The 19,034-nt window shown below is 35.7% G+C and overlaps 1 protein-coding gene across 5 annotated transcripts in view; it reads right to left on the bottom strand.

The window, feature by feature from the left end:
• Positions 1-19,034, bottom strand: part of LOC121375416 (meiotic recombination protein SPO11-like) — a 71,921-nt gene that overhangs the window by 42,101 nt on the left and 10,786 nt on the right. For 2 of the 5 annotated variants that reach the window (XM_041502855.1, XM_041502856.1), the window contains exon 13: positions 14,931-18,071. The exons of 1 other annotated variant lie outside the window; for it this stretch is intronic. In XM_041502855.1, the coding sequence (XP_041358789.1) occupies positions 17,952-18,071 (120 nt within the window). In that variant the 3' untranslated portion in view covers positions 14,931-17,951. Of the gene's footprint in view, positions 1-12,561; positions 14,312-14,930; positions 18,072-19,034 lie in introns of those variants that run through there. 2 more of the 5 variants (XM_041502859.1, XM_041502860.1) reach the window with 2 other exon arrangements.

Here is a 19,034-nt window from a genome sequence, read left to right as displayed (position 1 = left end):
TAATCTTCAGATTGTCTTGTGGGTTAGGGTACATACATTCGATCCATGTCTTGACCCTAATTTTCATATTGGGTTGTGGGTAAGGATACTTTTTTATCCATGTGTTGACACTAATTTCAGATTATCTTGTGGGTAAGGGTATATACATTTGGTCCATGTGTTGACACTAATTTTCAGATTGTCTTGTGGGCAAGGGTACATACATTTAATCTATGTGTTGACCCTGTATTCTTCACATTATCGCTCGCAATCTGTCCGACATTTGATTTATTATGCATGCTAGGTATGTTAAAATACAATGCCAGATTATTTTATTTTGTGAATGGAAGATCTTCTGTACAGCTACCTACTATTCTGATTCCTTCTTCGTGATTATTTTTCGTATAGTTCCTATGTGCAGACAACAGATCGTTTGCCATTTGTTTTCCAAATTAACTAAGTCAGCAGATATTGATTTTGGATTTGTTGCCAAACAAAATCAATAATGAATAATATAAAATCCGATTAATTAGTTTCCTGAGTAAAAAAAGGTTGTCGAAAAACAAAACTGATGCGCATTATAAAACCTTCAAGCAGAAGAACAAAACTAAAACGTAGCTGTGTAGGGATAAAGTATGTCAAGTGCGAGGATCTTGTTTCGTCATTCATATATGATGGCAAAAGACGACGAGGCTCAATGGTAGAATGTTCGTTTAGAGAGAGAGAGAGAGAGAGAGAGAGAGAGAGAGAGAGAGAGAGAGAGAGAGAGAGAGAGAAAGGGAGAGAGATCCAGATTCGAGGGGGATGATTGATTTGCCACAGTGTTAATTTCAATAAGAATATGGATAGTATATAAAGTGCCGTGGTATGGTCTACCAAGTCTGTTGGTTTTTGTACATTATCTATATCTGTGTGTAAAATGAATACCTTTGTAGGCATAGGAGTCACATTCTGATCTGTTGTGTAAGGAAAAGGTGCATGCGCGCGCGCGCGCGTGTGTGTGTGTGTGTGTGTGTTTTGTGTGTGTGTGTGTGTGTGTGTGTGTGTGTGTGTGTGTGTGTGTGTGTGTGTTTGTGTGTGTGTGTGTGTATAGGTAAATGTGTGTTATTATTTGTGTTATTATGATTTATATTATGTTTTATGATTAATATTATGTTATTATGATTTACCGACTAAACTAATGTCTGATAATAATGTATGGATGGATATTTAACGACAAAGCACAAAGGAAAGTCGGCTATTGGATGTCAGATAAAGATATTGGAACGAGTTTTTGTTTTGTTTAACAACACCACTAGATCACATTGATTTATTAATCATTGGCTATTGGATGTTAAACATTTGGTTTTACATTTATAGTTTTACATATATAGTCTTAGAGGAAACCCGCTACATTTTTTTCATCAGTAACAAGGGATCGTTTACATCCGACAGACAGAATAGCAAATACCATGGCCTTTAATATACCAGTCATGGTGCACTGGCTGGGACGAGAAACGAATGCAAGTCGAAACAAAATATTTTATTGTCAAAACTACAAAACACAGTGTATTTCGCCCCCGCACCTATACAATCATCATTTTGTAACATAAATGGCTTTATATATCTTTTTATACTGGCAATAAATACATTCGCTATTCACCAACCCGGAAATTCCATTTATATCCTTATATGGTCATCCTTCGAGTGGTCTTTATGTAGAGGTTTGACTGTACATGTACATTGTGGACCAAAATGTCAGACGGAACTTGATCTCAGCAGTAGCCTAGTTAATATGTTCCAACAGTGTTTATCACAGCAGTAAATTGATTTCATTTTAAATCTGTCTAATTTTATGTTTTCCGTGAATAGACATGCGTTTATGTCATTACTCTGGCGTCGAATTAATTTTCGTCCCTGCCATTTGGATGCCAGACCTCAGTGGTGTTAATGGAAGCTTCTGTAATTTGTAAGCTTTTGTAGCTTCTGACTGTGATTTCAACGGAAGGGCATCCGCCTAAGGCACTAGAAGAAGTCATATAGGGTGATTTTTGTCAGAGAACCGTCCCTACCTCACTCCAGTCACACCTTCGCCGCTTCACCGGGTATTTTACAACTATTTGTTTGATTTGGACTATGGACTTGATGGTTGTAGGTAGTGCTTAGGGCGGGTTTTACCGGTGGGGCAGAATATGTTCACCTTTCACGAAAACCTGATATCACCACTGTTCTTACAGTGATACACGAGTGCATTCCTTTACTGTACCGTCGATGAGACCAATATTTCTCGTTCTAGCCAGTGCACCACGACTGGTACATCAAAGGCCGTGGTATGTGCTAGACTGTCTATGGGATGGTGCATATAAAAGATCCCTTGCTGCTAATCGAATAGAGTAGCCCATGAAGTGGTGACAGCGGGTTTCCTCTTTCAATATATGTGTGGTCCTTAACCATATGTCCGACGCCATATAGCCGTACATAAAATGTGTTGAGTGCGTCGTTAAATAAAATATTTCCTTCCTTCCTTCACTCTGTGTGTGTGTGTGTGTCTGTCTCTCTGTGTGTGTGTGTGTGTGTGTGTGTGTGTGTGTGTGTGTGTGTGTGTGTGTGTGTGTGTGTTATTAAGTTCTATCCTATGCAAGTTTGGGTTTTCTAGTGTTGGGAGTGGCAGCCCTCCTATATGTGGTACAGGAGGTATGGAACATCTTATTACGGATCTCCTAGGGGAGTGGCGGTCCTCCTATATGTGGTACAGGAGGTATGGAACATCATATTACGGATCTCCTATAGGAGTGGCGGTCCTCCTATATGTGGTGCAGGAGGTATGGAACATCTTATTACGGATCTCCTAGGGGTGGCGGTCCTCCTATATGTGGTACAGGAGGTATGGAACATCATATTACGGATCTCCTATAGGAGTGGCGGGCCTCCTATATGTGGTACAGGAGGTATGGAACATCATATTACGGATCTCCTAGGGAGTGGCGGTCCTCCTATATGTGGTACAGGAGGTATGGAACATCCTATTACGGATCTCCTAGGGGAGTGGCGGTCCTCCTATATGTGGTACAGGAGGTATGGAACATCTTATTACGGATCTCCTAGGGAGTTGCGGTCCTCCTATATGTGGTACAGGAGGGATGGAACATCCTATTACGGATCTCCTAGGGAGTGGCGGTCCTCCTAGGATGGAACATCCTATTACGGATCTCCTAGGGAGTGGCGGTCCTCCTATATGTGGTACAGGAGGTATGGAACATCCTATTACGGATCTCCTAGGGAGTGGCGGTCCTCCTATATGTGGTACAGGAGGGATGGAACATCCTATTACGGATTTCCTAGGGGAGTGGCGGTCCTCCTATATGTGGTACAGGAGGTATGGAACATCCTATTACGGATCTCCTAGGGAGTGGCGGTCCTCCTATATGTGGTACAGGAGGTATGGAACATCCTATTACGTATCTCCTAGGGGAGTGGCAGTCCTCCTATATGTGGTACAGGAGGTATGGAACATCCTATTACGGATCTCCTAGGGGAGTGGCGGTCCTAGGGGAGTGGCGGTCCTCCTATATGTGGTGCAGGAGGTATGGAACATCCTATTACGGATCTCCTAGGGAGTGGCGGTCCTCCTATATGTGGTACAGGAGGTATGGAACATCTTATTACGGATCTCCTAGGGAGTGGCGGTCCTCCAAAGGACGAGCACCTCACAGTGGATTATGGAAGATATCACGATTTTGCCTAAAATATCCTTTCGTCTCTGCCTTGTGCAGAGATACGAGTTTGATCATGGAATACGGTTTTTGTTATTCAGATTTATTGCAGATAGTATATATACAAAAGAACTGGGCACAAGTTCTCCAACGTACGAGGCTCTCTCCTATTTACAATATATTACTAGTATAACAATATCGGCGACTGCAACTATATTCAAGAATATAGACATTCAAAAACAAATAAATACCGTACATTGAAAATAAGAAGAAAGTAAAAGAAAAAAGAAAATGAGTGAGAGAGGAAAGAGAACAAAAGAAATGAAAGAAATCCATTCTCTGCCCAGACGGCACTCTTAAATACATATAGACTAATTATAATTTAATCGAAGCCAGCGATCAGTGTTTTATTTAATATATTTCTGGGGAAAAAAATCATTATCGTTGTCATTTAACATAGTTGTACCATTTGGTACTAACTGCAGATCAACTGGTCCAAAAATATGTAATGAATCTAACAAGTTGTCTTTGTTGGTCAAACAGTTTACATTCAATGAATGAATGAATGAATGAATGAATGAATGAATGAATGAATGAATGTTTAACGACACCCCAGCACGAAAAATACATCGGCTATTGGGTGTCAAACTATGGTAATGCAAACAAATAAGGTGATGATCAACATCAATATAAAAATTCAAGATTCAAACAAAAACAGTGTACAGAACTGTGCAAACATACAAATATCACAGATAGATACTGACTTTTACTAAAAATTTCAATTTGTGCTGTATTGGCCATTCTCAAAGAGAATGTTACACCCCTGCACCACGGTGAGGTTACAGCACGCGCAGGGCACATTCAAAGAAATAATGATAGCTGCTCTCATAACAATACTCATAGTTACAACAGGTGGCTGTCAAATAACTGTTAAATAAAGGAACTGGGCATGTGCTGTCCTGCCCGAGGAAGTGTTGACATGTTAGATTCTTAGCAGAAAATACAATGTATATTACTTCCATGTTTTGTAAATACGATAACTGTACGCTTGGTCCATGCTAAATTGTTGTACATGTTTCATTTCATTTCAACTTATTTTCGTGCTTATATCCAATTAAGGTTCAAGCACGCTGTCCTGGGCACACACCTCAGCTATCTGGGCTGTCTGTCCAGGACACTGGGTTAGTTGTTAGTTGGTTAGAGGTTAGTGAGACAGAAGAGGGTGTAGTGGCCTTACACCTACCCATTGAGCCCTTAAGAACTCGCTCTGGATGGGAGCCGGTACCGGGCTGCGAACCCTGTACCTACCAGCCTGTAGTCCGATGGCTTAACCACTGCGCCACCGAGGCCGGTGTTGTACATGTATATTATTGTACTGTATTACTTTTTATTTTATTTTATTTCTTATTCAGTAAATCACATGTCACAATGATAGTGATGTATGTCATCCAGTAGGCATGATGTTCTAGTATATAGTTGAATGGGAATCCATTCTCACTTTCTTTCGTGGTTCTTTCGAATCATGGTTGTTCACACGTTCAGGAGTGGCGGTCCTCCTATAGACGTGGATTCGTCTTGGTCGCAGATAATCGTTTTGTCGTTCAGATTTAACTTTCATATAGACGTGCCTACGTACAATTAAGGGTCAAGTACGCTGCTACGGAACATAGTCAAACATCCCGGGGGTACATGTGTACTCTCTCACTTAAGAGCCACAAAAAGTCAGAAGCCCCCTTTAAAAGTAATATATCCCTCTTTAATTCAAATTTTCGCCTGTTCAGGCTTCATCAGGGAAATCTGTCGACAAAAATAACACACACACACACACACACACACGTTATATATAAAATCTGATTGGCGGAACTAGCTTAGTGGGTAGAGCGTTTGAGTAACATAATGGTGTTCTTTGTTGTCTTATTTATTTATTTATTTTACATTTTTGTTGTTATTGTTTTTTTTCTCTTTGTAATTATGCATTTTTTCTTTTCAATCATAAATTAATAAATTGTATTTTGAATGTTATAAGATGTTTTGTTAATAAGATGATTCCCTACCATCTGGAGAACGAAATAGTAAAAGTGTTGATGAGTTTTCTGATATGTATATACATGTATATGAAAACTGTTATCGAATTGTTAAAATAAGACAGAATCCAAATTCTTTTATTTTACAAAATTAATTAGCCAGTACTTAAAATTTAAATGATAGGGGAATAATTATGTTGTAAAAATTAATATACATTTCAAGATAGTGAAAACTGACCATGTTATCTCATTAAACATTTTCAAGTGTCTTTTTTCTTTTTCTTTTTTGTTTTTTTTGTTTGAGGGGTGTTCTTTTTATTATTATTATTATTATTATTATTATATACGAATGAATGGACGAACGAATGACACGGATGCAAAAACTATCCCCCCCCCCCCCTTCAAATTATTAATTTTAAATTATATTTTAATCTATGTGATACACTTTTCCACCTCAACATATACAACAAGATTTTATCAACTGTAAATTTCTATTAGTTTCTTTGACGATTTAACAAAAACTGAAAAGTTATGAAGTTTATTTTTGCATAATGAGAAATGTAAAATGCTTCCTTTTTTCGGGAACCGGCCTCGGTGGCGTCGTGGCAGGCCATCGGTCTACAGGCTGGTAGGTACTGGGTTCGGATCCCAGTCGAGGCATGGGATTTTTAATCGAGATACCGACTCCAAACCCTGAGTGAGTGCTCCGCAAGGCTCAATGGGTATGTGTAAACCACTTGCACCGACCAGTGATCCATAACTGGTTCAACAAAGGCCATGGTTTGTGTTATCCTGCCTGGGGGAAACGCAAATAAAAGATCCCTTGCTGTCTGTCGTAAGAAGAGTAGCCTATGTGGCGACAGCGGGTTTCCTCTAAAAACAGTGTCAGAATGACCATATGTTTGACGTCCAATAGCCGATGATAAGATAAAAAATCAATGTGCTCTAGCGGCGTCGTTAAATAAAACAAACTTTTTACTTTTTTTCGGGAAATATAAAAGACGTTTTACAACGTGATGTGAACGATTTCAGCAATTTAATAAAAATTGAAAGTTAGGTCAGTACAGTGTCTGATCGAATGTTTTACCATCGCCGTGTTCCCACGGTGTGGGTCCAGTCTTTTGTCGAGTCGGTTGCAGATGTTGAAATATACATAGCCATGCAATCCACGCGAACAATAGGTTACATGTTATCGCTACTTTAGCGAACAAAGTGATGGAGGGCTTTACGCGAGTTAATCGTTAAATTACACCATGGCGCTCGTTTCATTAGCCGATTATTTGTTAATTTAGGTTCGTCTCGAATTCTCATTTCCTATTTCCAACGAAAACCATATTGTTTGTGTGTCATTAACACTTTGCATCAGCACATAAAATGTCATCTGTTATAGATGGAATGCATGTTGTCGAATAAAATCTTTTAAAATGAATCATCATTAGGTATATAGCTACAACTGAAATATGACTAGCAACATTAAACTAACTGGAATAGAAATGACTGCTGATGGAATTAAACAATTTGCATAACAAAGTGTCTGTAAACACTAAAGGATTTGTTGGGAAACAGCTTCGTTGTCCTTATTGAAAGTTACTTAAAGTTATTTACGATTTAACTTTTTATAATACTTGTTATTAGTTTTGTTTAGATTTTTTCATTCCAGAAAGAAATTAAATCATTGGTACCAAATGCCACTTTTTAATGGTGATTTTTGTTTTAATAATAATATTAATGGTGGTATGTTATGTTAATGCAAGTGGGGTTTTTTTTGTTTTTATTTTATGTTAAAAATTGTATTTTGACATTGATTTTAAAAATTAATTTGAAAAGTGTGTGTCTAAAAGTTGTTGACTATTAATGATTTCTAATCAGATGTAAACATATTTGCTATACTGGTTTTTATTTAAATTAAAAACATTAAGAATAAAATTATAGTTTGAAAAGCTGGGGGAAATCCGAATAAGTTTCACTTCCTCCTGTCATTATTTATTTTAAGTTTAAATTATAGGAAAATTCTATTACTATAGCTAAACTTTCAAGATTGTTTCGTAAAACCTGACCGAATAGGGTTTTTTCCTCTCTGTTATGCTTGCTTGTTATACTAAAATTAAATATAACGAATCCACTATTAAAATTACATTGGCTTTATCTGAAAACTTTGCTACCAGTATTAACATATTCAAGACACACGGTTTGGCTTTAAATCGTTTTATGTTTAAATTTTAATTACTTTCTGTCCATCAGTGTTTTCTAAGTTTTCAGTAATCTTTGCCAAACGCTACTGTGAGTATTATTTTTTCCTTTACTCCAGAAAAAAAAAATGTTGAAAGTTTTGCGACAGAAAAATATTACAAGATTATTTATTATATGACATTTGTTTTCTTTTCTTTTCAGTGAACATACGATCTAAGCAGGATCAAATAAATATTACTTTTGCCATTAAAAATCTAAACAGCTCAAAGTGTGAAATAGTTTCAAAATCTTCCCACGCCAGGATGTAAAATTACGCAACTGAAGTAATCTTACCTAACGAGGCGCATCTTCACTTCGCCCGTTTTAGAAACGCGTGGTATTGTACAGAACCCACAATTACACTTTGAAACGTTTGAATCGATAGTCATTATTACACGCGATTAATTTAATGAAAACCTACAATCATGAGATAATTACCAGTAACCGTTCTAATAAACAAATGCGTTGACGTGTCGTGGGAAAATTTATTTCGTAAATTCTTCACTTAAAACATCTTATTCTGTTCTGTGGATACACCAAAGGTTTGAAAAAGCATGCCTGTTATGGTAGCCTTATATCAGTTTGAGACTTAGTAGAAAATTATCTTTTCATCTATTGTTATTAATTTTCTACTTTATAAAGCGAGGGAAATGGTATTAACGCAGAGTTGATAATCTCTTCACAATATTTTGTTCAATTTAAAATTAATTTGACAATCACATTTCCAAATTTAGCTCAAAGTAGTTTTCATATAATTGTTATATTTAGCTACAAAATAATGACGAAGGCTTACATTAATTCATCATTTCAGATATTTATAGAATAATTTATAATTTTATATCTAAAGCAAATTCATTCAAATTAATTCATCATTTCAGATATTTACAGAATAATTTATAATTTTATATCTAAAGCAAATTCATTTTATATTGTAAAGCTTTTTTACTTTTACAAAGGACTATTTGTCATATTAGGCATACGAGCTCGAATTTGGATAACACCATTTATTCATATTAGCAGTACTACCAAACAACTACATAGGGTTGCAAACGAATTACTGCGCATTTTCCATGGATTACAACTAATTTTGAGGGTAGAATGATGGAAATACATGGTAAAAAGGTCTGAGGTTAGCATATTTTGCCCGAATATCTGTATCATTTCTGCCCGAATATGAGGAGTTCCCCCCCCCCCCCCCGACCCCCTGTCTCGTACGCTTATGGAGTTTGCTAACAAAGACTTTTTAACGAAAGTAATTACATATTAAATATAGTCTGCATAAAATATCAGTGGCTGTACATGAAATGTGTTTCTGATCGTCCTAGATCCAGTTTGGACTATTTACAAACATTAGGGCGACCAGAAACACATTGAATATACAAACAGTCATATTCTAAACATTTTAGTTGTTATAAAATTGTATTAGTTGGAAACATCTTACAATGCAGCAATTTTAATTATTCAATGTAACGATATACATGTACTTACATTTAACCAGTCTCAAATTAAAATCACATTAATAGTATTTCATTTTATATTGTTTTCGTTGTTACAACGCGAGTCAATCCAGTACATACCAGCTTTATGGTCCACAGTTTAAAAAATTACAAATTTTCAAAAAAAAAAAAAAATATATCCATGAAAACGTTTTGGATGTTTTAACTTTTCGAATTACAATGCTTAGGTTTTGGCAGAGTTTGTGATGCTCTGAGTGGGTAAAATCGGTGCACACACTTCCAGATCGAAGCACTAGGTACAGCTGAGGCATGCGCGTGTATCAACAAACAGAAGGGGGTAAAAAAGATGTTGACTCTGGGAATCGTAGCGTTTTCGCGTATACTAAACAAAAAGGAAGAAACACAAGGTGTTAACTGGGCGATAGGACATGACAAACACACAAACAGACTAAGCCAACAGCAATGTCTAAAGTATACACGAAACATCACAGATCGGCCACGGCAGGAATGGAAACTTGTGGTCGTCTGCGCCAGGGGCAGCACCGTGGCGCCACCTGGACGGACATCAAACATTTATTAACGCTAGGCTTACATGTTGAATCCATTCTCGTCGCAAGTCAACAGCACTGACAATGGCGGACACTGGTCCCGGTCTCAACAACATCTTTACCTAACCCTGGAAACCTCCAGTCACGTCGTTGCTGGTATGGACTGGGACATACGTCAACATAAGAACTGTACGACTGGGAGTATTTACCGCTATTTGAAGCTCTTTACCCTAAGTGCTTGTTGACAGTCTTCTGCAAGCCAACGAACAGGCATCTATCTGACTGATGCTCAAAGAATGCACGTTTTAACTTCCTTTGATATATCTCGTGACTTTTTTTGAGGGGTCAAAGGTTAAACAAGTTTGTTTTGTTTAACGATTTCACTAGAGCACATTGATTTATTAATCATAGGCTATTGGATGTCAAACATTTAGTAATTTTGACATGTAGTCTGAGAGGAAACCCAATACATTTTTCTATCAGTAGTAATGGATCTTTTATATGCACTGTCCCACAGACAAGATAGCTCATACCATGGTCTTTAATATACCAGTTGTGGTACATTGGCTGGAACAAAGGGTGCGAGGGTTGTTTCTATATTTTTTCTTTGACCGGTTATAAGGCAGGCACAAATTAAACAAGAAAGTAAAATGTGATTATTACCTCAACTCGGATAACGGTTCATTTTGTTTTTTAATCTGTACTATTGTCATTCATTAGTCAATATTAGTAACTGTCGCAATCCAAGTACAGATGCGTAGTGATTTATTTGGAACCATGTTTAGCTGTTTGGTAGTAATACAAATGTTATTAAACCTGTTTAATCCAGATTAGAGCATTTTCATTTAATTCGGGAAAAAATAAAACCTTAAAATGAGGGGCGAGCCCGTACATTTTAAATTACGGTTATATAACACACGATTATTTCGAGAGACAGGAAACCCACTGCCACCAAATAAACCATTTGAATAAAGATGTCATGTCTATTCAATTTAAAGAAACATAAATCTTTTTGAGAGTAATAATAAGAATAGAATAGAATAAATTATCCGACATTGTTATTGCGCATAAAACAGATAAACCCTTACTCACTCGTTGACTGCAGACCTGATTAAAGTTCACTAATTGGGTATACCAAGTTAACACCTAGTTTCCTGACATACAGATGTCAGGGGTCGAAATTAATGTTATTCCATGCAGTGCACGAGACACCAAGGCGCCACGTATCTAGCGCCGGTGCCGACTGAAACAATATTTTGCGATGACACAGTACGCAGCTGACCATCTGTTTAGTAAGTGACACATATGGTGCAATCCCTATCATCGAGTGAGAGGGAAAGGTGGACGTAGTACTCAGTATGGTCGCATACCAGTAAATAAAATTCCATTCATAATTATAGACTTTGTGAACTCAAAACGATTGGCATGTGAAATGCAAGAAAGTAGTAACACCTGCCTGATCAAAGTAATAAACAATGCTGCTATTTCTAAAACTCATTGAGTGCTTTGATACATGCAATAGCAATGTAGTTTTCAATTGATTAATACGTATCCAAAACTATAACAATATACATAATAATAAATCATGTATTTGAATTATTTGGCCTCATGAAGATCTGGTTTTTTTCTTTCCGTTACTTTTTTTTTTGTTTCCTTTTTTCCTATCCGATTTTTTTTTTTTTTTTTTTCTGGTTCCTTTTTTCCTGTTTCCTTCTTTCCGTTTACCGTATTTGTATGCATGAATTATGTGCTAAATATGAAACAGTACTGCTTTACAATATACGGTTGCCACACTAATAACACAATAAAATTATTATCACACAAACATTTACAAATGATCCAATCTAATTAAAATTAGCTCCACTATTACATGTGGATCTAACACCAGCCAGTTGGAGCTCATGTCCACCAATCAAAACCTTACTTGCAGAATCCTGCCAGCGATTTAAAAATAATTTGAAAACATTCCGAATTATCTTGAGGGTATACGACATGTTTCGTGTGAATTACGAATGCCTTAAAACATGTTTTATTTTATAAAATAAATAATTTGTAATGTAAAACTGAAGACCGATTTACTTAGGGTTTTTTTTATATAAATAAATAAATAATTTTTAATGTAAAATTGAAGACTGATAACCCACCCCGTACGTATTGGTATGGTTCGCTGTACTGCGGCCACTAAAATAGACTCGCCCGATATTTTTAGAATTTGTATGCTCCCAAATAACGTTATAAAAGGCAAAGTGTGATTGGTCAATATTTAAATTATTATTTACAGACGAAATGTTACCTGGACATTGGGGACTACGCAGTGTTGTTAGCAATCCGATTAAAATTAGTTCTACTGGTCTAAATAAGGCATTCGTAATTCACATGAAACATATCGTATACCCTCAGGATAATTCGGAATGTTTTCAAATTATTTTTAAATCACTGGTAGGATTCTGCAAGTAAGGTTTTGATTGGTGGACATGAGCTCCAACTGGCTGGTGTTAGATCCACATGTAATAGTGGAGCTAATTTTAATTAGATTGACAAATGATCCTGTTATACACATTTTAACTTTTAAATAAAGTCTTTGTTTCAGTGTAGGTGAGGTAAGAATCAACTAAGAAGTCAAAACTCAGGATTGTGGCAGCCATTTTATTTCGCCGCGAGTTATCTTTCAGCCGCATTACCGAACGTTTACGTTATGGAACTGGCTGTACATTTCAGGAGGAAGACAAATACCATGGATTAATTATCAATCAGTTTAATAACATTCAAGTGACAACCCATCCCATGATTAAACCCAATATCAGACACCCATATAAAAAACAGTGTGTACATTGTGAAAATCCAAACAAATGTCTTGCACAAAAGGCAAAGCATGGCCGTAATACATGTAGCAGGTTCCATTAACTTCCATAGCAGATACAGATTAGATACAGATAGCAGGTGTATTTAGACTGATCGTGCATAATGGATACGTTTGTTTGTTTGTTTTCAAAATCGGTCTATTACATTTTTCCGACCACCATTTCCATCAAACTGGCGCGTGCGGGGAAGTTTGGGGGGGGGGGGGGTCTAGACTGGCGACAGTAGTTTATAAGGGGGTCAAGTCATGCTCCACAAGTAAATATGTTGAGAAAACAGAGCAGGCAGAGGTTTTGACCACAGAACCCTCCGTTTGCACAAGTGCCTGCTCAAAGTATTAAAATAAGAATAATTACATTCTGGCCAAAAGTTGTTAACTGCAATACATTTAAATTGATAGGAATCTTATACAAATTGGCATTTCATAACTATAACAGATATTATGCTATACCAAATGTTTGGTTGTTTTACATAAAAAGAATACCAGAAAAATATGGTACATATCATATTGTCTTCGTGATGATCAGTCTCCTGGGTTAATAGTAATTAAGTAATATGACCAATACAAATACAAAAAATAAAAAAATAAAATTGTAAACTCATTTTTGTGTAGTTTTAAGAGAATGAGCCTGTTGTCTTGACTAGAAATCATGACCATGTGGTGTGATAAAGTACCACCATACGTTGGGCTGCCATAAAGCCAGGAGGGAGTAGGGACGCTAAGTGGAGTAGTTTGGAAAATGATGGGGGGGGGGGGGGGTGACATTAATTATGGTTGGCCCTCAAGCACCAGACATCATTATTACCTACGCCGTTTCTGGTGTAACTTAAGGTAGTTGTTTGTTCACTGATGGCATATATATATACAGAAGGTTCGTCTTAATTCGGTGTTGTTAAAGCCGAAATATATTGTGCCAATTAAGTATGTTATCAATGGCAAGGTGGTCCGAGATAACAACAGCATTAACTAGTTGCGCTATATTATATTATATTATACTCATTTCTATTTCAAGTTGTAATAGACTTTGTGAGAAGAAAAAACGTCAACGTTAAAAACAAAAGGATCCCCTAAGGGAGATAACCATTTACGAGGTTTCACTGGAGGGCAGGATTAAACAGGATGATCCTGGCGCCACATTTATTGCCAAGGTGCCATCAAGTGACAAAACCTGACAGGCGGGTGATAACCCACGGCGGTAAAAACAGTTATAAACGAGCAGATAACCACTGTACACTAACTCTCGAGATACAAGAGCTAATTTTTCTTGACGGAGACATCGTATCAGCGAAGTTTTGAAATTAAAACCACTTCAGACAAAACTGTTTGTTTAGAAATTCACTTGGCTCGCAATAAGTTTTCCTCTAACTATGGCGAGGGTATCTCCAGTCAATCTCGCTTGCGGTTTATTCTGAACAAGGGTGCGATAACACTATTTGTTCATGTTGGTGGCCGTCTGGAGTGTTCTGTCATGATTTGTTGCAACCCTTCAGCTTTCTACTTTTCGTTAGTACCAGTAGCCTTCCTATAAACGGAAAAGGTGTTTTACAGGTATTTCAAAAAGTCGCAGATATTGCAGAAAGTCGAACCCCCCCCCCCCCCCCCCATTAAAAATCACACACACGTGCGCACACGCACACACACACACGCACGCACGCACACACACACACACACACACACAAAAAGCCTATTGGCCAATAGAGATCTGCTATTTGATTTTCAATTTAAAATTTTAAATTGTTTAATTAAAATTGAAAGTTTCCAAAATATCTATTAGTTTGTGGAGAGTACCACATTTCATAACGATTCAATCAAAACTCTATAAGATAGACTTCAAAAGTTGATGGACAGACAGACAGACAGACATCAGACAAATTAGTATTACAAAAAGCTCCAATGATGAATGTTCATGCAGAGGTAAAATTGATATTTAAATCTTTTAAATATAATATGGGGGAAATAGACTTTTCAATTTTCAAATTATTTTGTGAAAACTGCCCCAGAGAATCATAGTACCATCATGACAGAGGACATGTTTGTCATACCAAGAATCATAGTATCATAGTCTCAGAACTATTCGATCAAAACTCTAGGAAAAGATAGACTTTTCAATTTTCAATGTTACATTTCTAATAAAAAATTAATATTTTTAAATATATTTATTTAATAAAAATTCAAAATTCCCAAAGTACCGCTCTATTAGTTTGTGATGACTGCCTTTGAGAATATTTATACTAAGTTTCAGAACTATCCAATCAAAACTCTAGAAGATAGACTTAAAAAAATTTAATGTTAAATTTCTATTTAAAACGTTTAAATTAAATTTAAAAATTCACAAATTTAAAATTTCCAAAATGTATTTTTATTAGTTTGTGAAAACTGCCCCAGAGAATTATGGTACCAAGTTTCAGACATGTCCAATCAAAACTCTAGGAGAAGATTTATTTTCAAATTTTAAATTTAAATTTTAAAAACATTGAACAAAAATTCTAAATTTCCAAAATATCTTACTGATAGTTTTTGGAGGGTGCCCATGACAATCATTGTACCAAGTTTCAGAATAATTCAATCAAAACTGTAGAAGATAAGACTTTAAAGGAAAAGTTGATGGACAGACACCAGACAAATTGGTACCGTATTTGAAAAGCTTTGCTGACGAATGTCATAGAAAAACAAAACAAAAAAAGTCAGTACAATTGTTATTGTTCAAGTTGAAAAATAAAGGCTGTAAGCAACACGTTAAATTAATGTTGCCTTAAATGGACTTTTCTGAGTGTTTTGTCATTAAGATGTTGCTGACTAACGGAGACATTTTAATGACTGCATGATGTTGCATATAAAATACCTTTTTTGCATTTTAAATATCAGTGGCTGTATATTAAATTTGTTTACGATTGTCCTAGTGTTTATACTACTAGGTCAAACTTCATTTTATTTCCTTATATTTTTTCATACATATGAAATTATTGTGAGACCAAATCCAGTTTGGGCTATTTACAAACATTAGGATGACCAGTAAAACATTGAATGTACAGATATTGATATTCTAAACAAGAAAATATATTTTAGTATGTCATTTTTGGCATTAAAATATTTTATTAGTCGGAAACATCTTACAATGGCAGCAAACTCAGGACAATCCCTTTAAAACAATCAAAGCAGTTTACTAAACTTCAGGTCTTCTTGTTCCCCAATTTATACAAATGTAAGGCCATACCGTAGATTATGCATGTATATATTACAAACAGTACATCATATATTTTGCAAGTTAATGTGTTCAGCTACACAGATAGCATTGTGTTATCATTTTCTGCATACCCCAGACACCTGTGTGTAGATTACATAATTCTGTTTTGATGTTGTGTCATACTTGACACATACTTCCATTACTATGAAAACATATCCTTCAACGGGAGCTGATTGCCTCAAGGCATGCATCCATGCATGTATCAAATGTAAACACGCATCAACTGCTCTCCAGCTTCAGTGCTGGTAAAAGATGATAAAAAGCAGGTTCCCCTCACCCCACATGTACTTTGTATATCATATATATTAAAGCAGCAGTTTTAAAAACAAACTTTATTATTTTTTATCCATTTAGAATATTAGTAGATCATCCACATATTTCTCTTCCCATGATAAAGTTAAAGTTTGTTTTGTTTCATGACACCACTAGAGCACATTCATTTAGTATCATTGGCTATTGGATGTCAAACATTTGGTTATTCTGACAAATAGTCTCAGAGAGGAAACCTGCTACATTTTTCCATTAGCAGAAAGGGATTTTTTACATGCACTTGTCCCACAGACATGGCAGTATATGGCATTGCCTGTAATATATAATTCATGCAGCACTGGTTAGGTCAGGAAAAAAGTCAAATCAATGAATAGGTCCAGGAAAGGGCTTCAATTGTCTAACCCAAGCACCTCAGGTGAGTGCTCTACCACTGAGCTGAATCCTGCCCTCTTTAAATGATGTACCTTCTTCAGTATCCTTTAGATGTAGCTGTTAATCTAGGCCACATAAACTGTATTAATTCACCACGAGTACACAGAGAGACAGGACGATTCTCTACTGATCTCTGTATACAATACATTACTAAACACAAAGTGATGAGTTGACAACAGCCTTCTAATTTTAATGTATATGTATATTTCAAGGGTGGGAATTGGTGAACTGTAAAAAAAAGAGGAAATTTACAGGGGTCTGGACCGCCATTTTTACTTCAGATATCCCACGCTGCATTGCGATGCCGGCTAAAGCTTACTCGCTCCCTTTGCAAATGAAACCAAATAAGAAACACCGCCGCTTTTAGATTCATAATGGCATCACAATGTAATTTGATGTGTAATGTCATCATTTAGGACAATTTTACGATATCGTAGCGCTAAGATAGCTTCAAAAATCTGGTCCCAGAAGTTTACATTACCAATTTTTTTTTTCCTGCGGAAAGGACAATTAAAATGAGAGGAAAGGCAATGTTCCATGAGAGGAAAACTGCAGATCTGAGGAGAATTCCCACCCCTTATATTTACAATTTTTTATCAGCAAGAAAACATATCTATATGAATCTAAATACTATAATTGGCTTTTAATGTTGGATTTCAGCGCAACCACTTCACAAAAATACCATAAACTGATCTGTATGAATAAACATACCAAGCAACCAATAATATAAAAAAGAAAAATAGGTTTTCCTCTGTTAACATCTGACTTAAAGGTGCAGACCCTAGTTTCAGTCCATGAAGATGGACACCAAGTTTAGTTAATCTAGTCTAAACTTGCAACACACATTTGGGTAAAGTTATAACAGAGAGAAGCTAAAGTATGTGATGTTTAAATAGGGAAATACCGTCTACAAATAACTAGAGCTTGTCTCTATAACCATTACTTCTTAGATGAACGTGCATTTTTAGAATTATGAAAAATGAATTGTGAGGTTTTGCTATTTTATCCTGGATGAACAGAACCACTTCAAGTGTACGAAAATGGATATTCTAAATAAAATGTAAGTACTTTTAATTGAAATTATTGAAAATGGCTTTAATTATTAATAGTAAAAAATATGTTGTAGTGTTTAAAAACTAGGGTCTGTCACTTAAAACTGAATGTATTTTTTTTTTGGAACTGAATACTGTTGATGGTTATGGAAGGTCAGTCATTGTTAAAGCCAACATCCTGATGCCAGCTTTTCTGGAATATACACTTGACAAAGATAAGAACTTGACAAAGAATCCAAACATTGGATTTCAGCTTTCTTACCACTCTGAATCATTATTTGGATCTGGAAAAAAAAATCTTTCATTTAAAATAGTACATGTAAATAACAAATGTATTAAAATACAATGTATACATTGTGAGATACCGTCTGCAAAATTAGTTAATATTCAAGAAAGAGACTAGTAATTAGAGCAAAAAATACTGAACGACTACATTTGAGCAACATCCACTGACAGGAAAGGAAATGTTTTATTTAACAATGCTCTCATTTCATTTACAGTTACATGGCGTCAGACATATGGGCCACTGACAGAGACAGGATTCTGAACTGGGGTAGGGGTATTCATATATGGAGCAGTAACAGTAGATCAATAATACGGCATTTCAAAAGTGAACAAAATCAAGCAATATCTGTTGTTGAAACTAGTAAGGAGATTTTAAAATTCAAATATGAATAAGTATGAAATGAAAAGTGTAAATCTTGAAACATCAACATAATATCAAGGACAGCCATGAGCTCAGACCCTGGCTCACCTTGCCTATTGCCAAATTAGCTATTTGCTCATTTTTATACAAAGTGGCTACAACATATAGTAGCTGGCTAATACAATTTTGTATAAATTATCCCTTTTTCAATCATGGTACCCTTCATATTTAAAAAATTGGCTAAAATAATTTTTTAAAATCCTATTTAAGCCCTGAGTATCCCAGAAATTTAGGAGAGTTAAGCTAGATTATTATTTTCACTGCTATGTAAAACTTATAGTCATTCATTTCTGAAATAATAATATTAAAGAATTGTGATTATATTTCATCCTATATATAGTTGCTAGTTTTTTATACACTAAAACATATTTTTCACTATTAAAGCCATTTTTTATCATTTAAATTAGAAGTACTTACATTTTATTATTTAGACTATTCATTTTCGTACACCTGAAGTGGTTCTGGTAATTCAGCTTTTTGTAATACTCCAAAATGCATTTAGTATAAATCTAAAAAGGCACATTCGTCTGAGAAATAATGG

The sequence above is a fragment of the Gigantopelta aegis genome, chromosome 6, assembly GCF_016097555.1.
Source record: "Gigantopelta aegis isolate Gae_Host chromosome 6, Gae_host_genome, whole genome shotgun sequence".
NCBI classification, from domain to species: domain Eukaryota; kingdom Metazoa; phylum Mollusca; class Gastropoda; order Neomphalida; family Peltospiridae; genus Gigantopelta; species Gigantopelta aegis.
The sequence above is the reverse complement of the archived record's forward strand: the minus strand, read 5'-3'. Positions and strand labels throughout refer to the sequence as shown.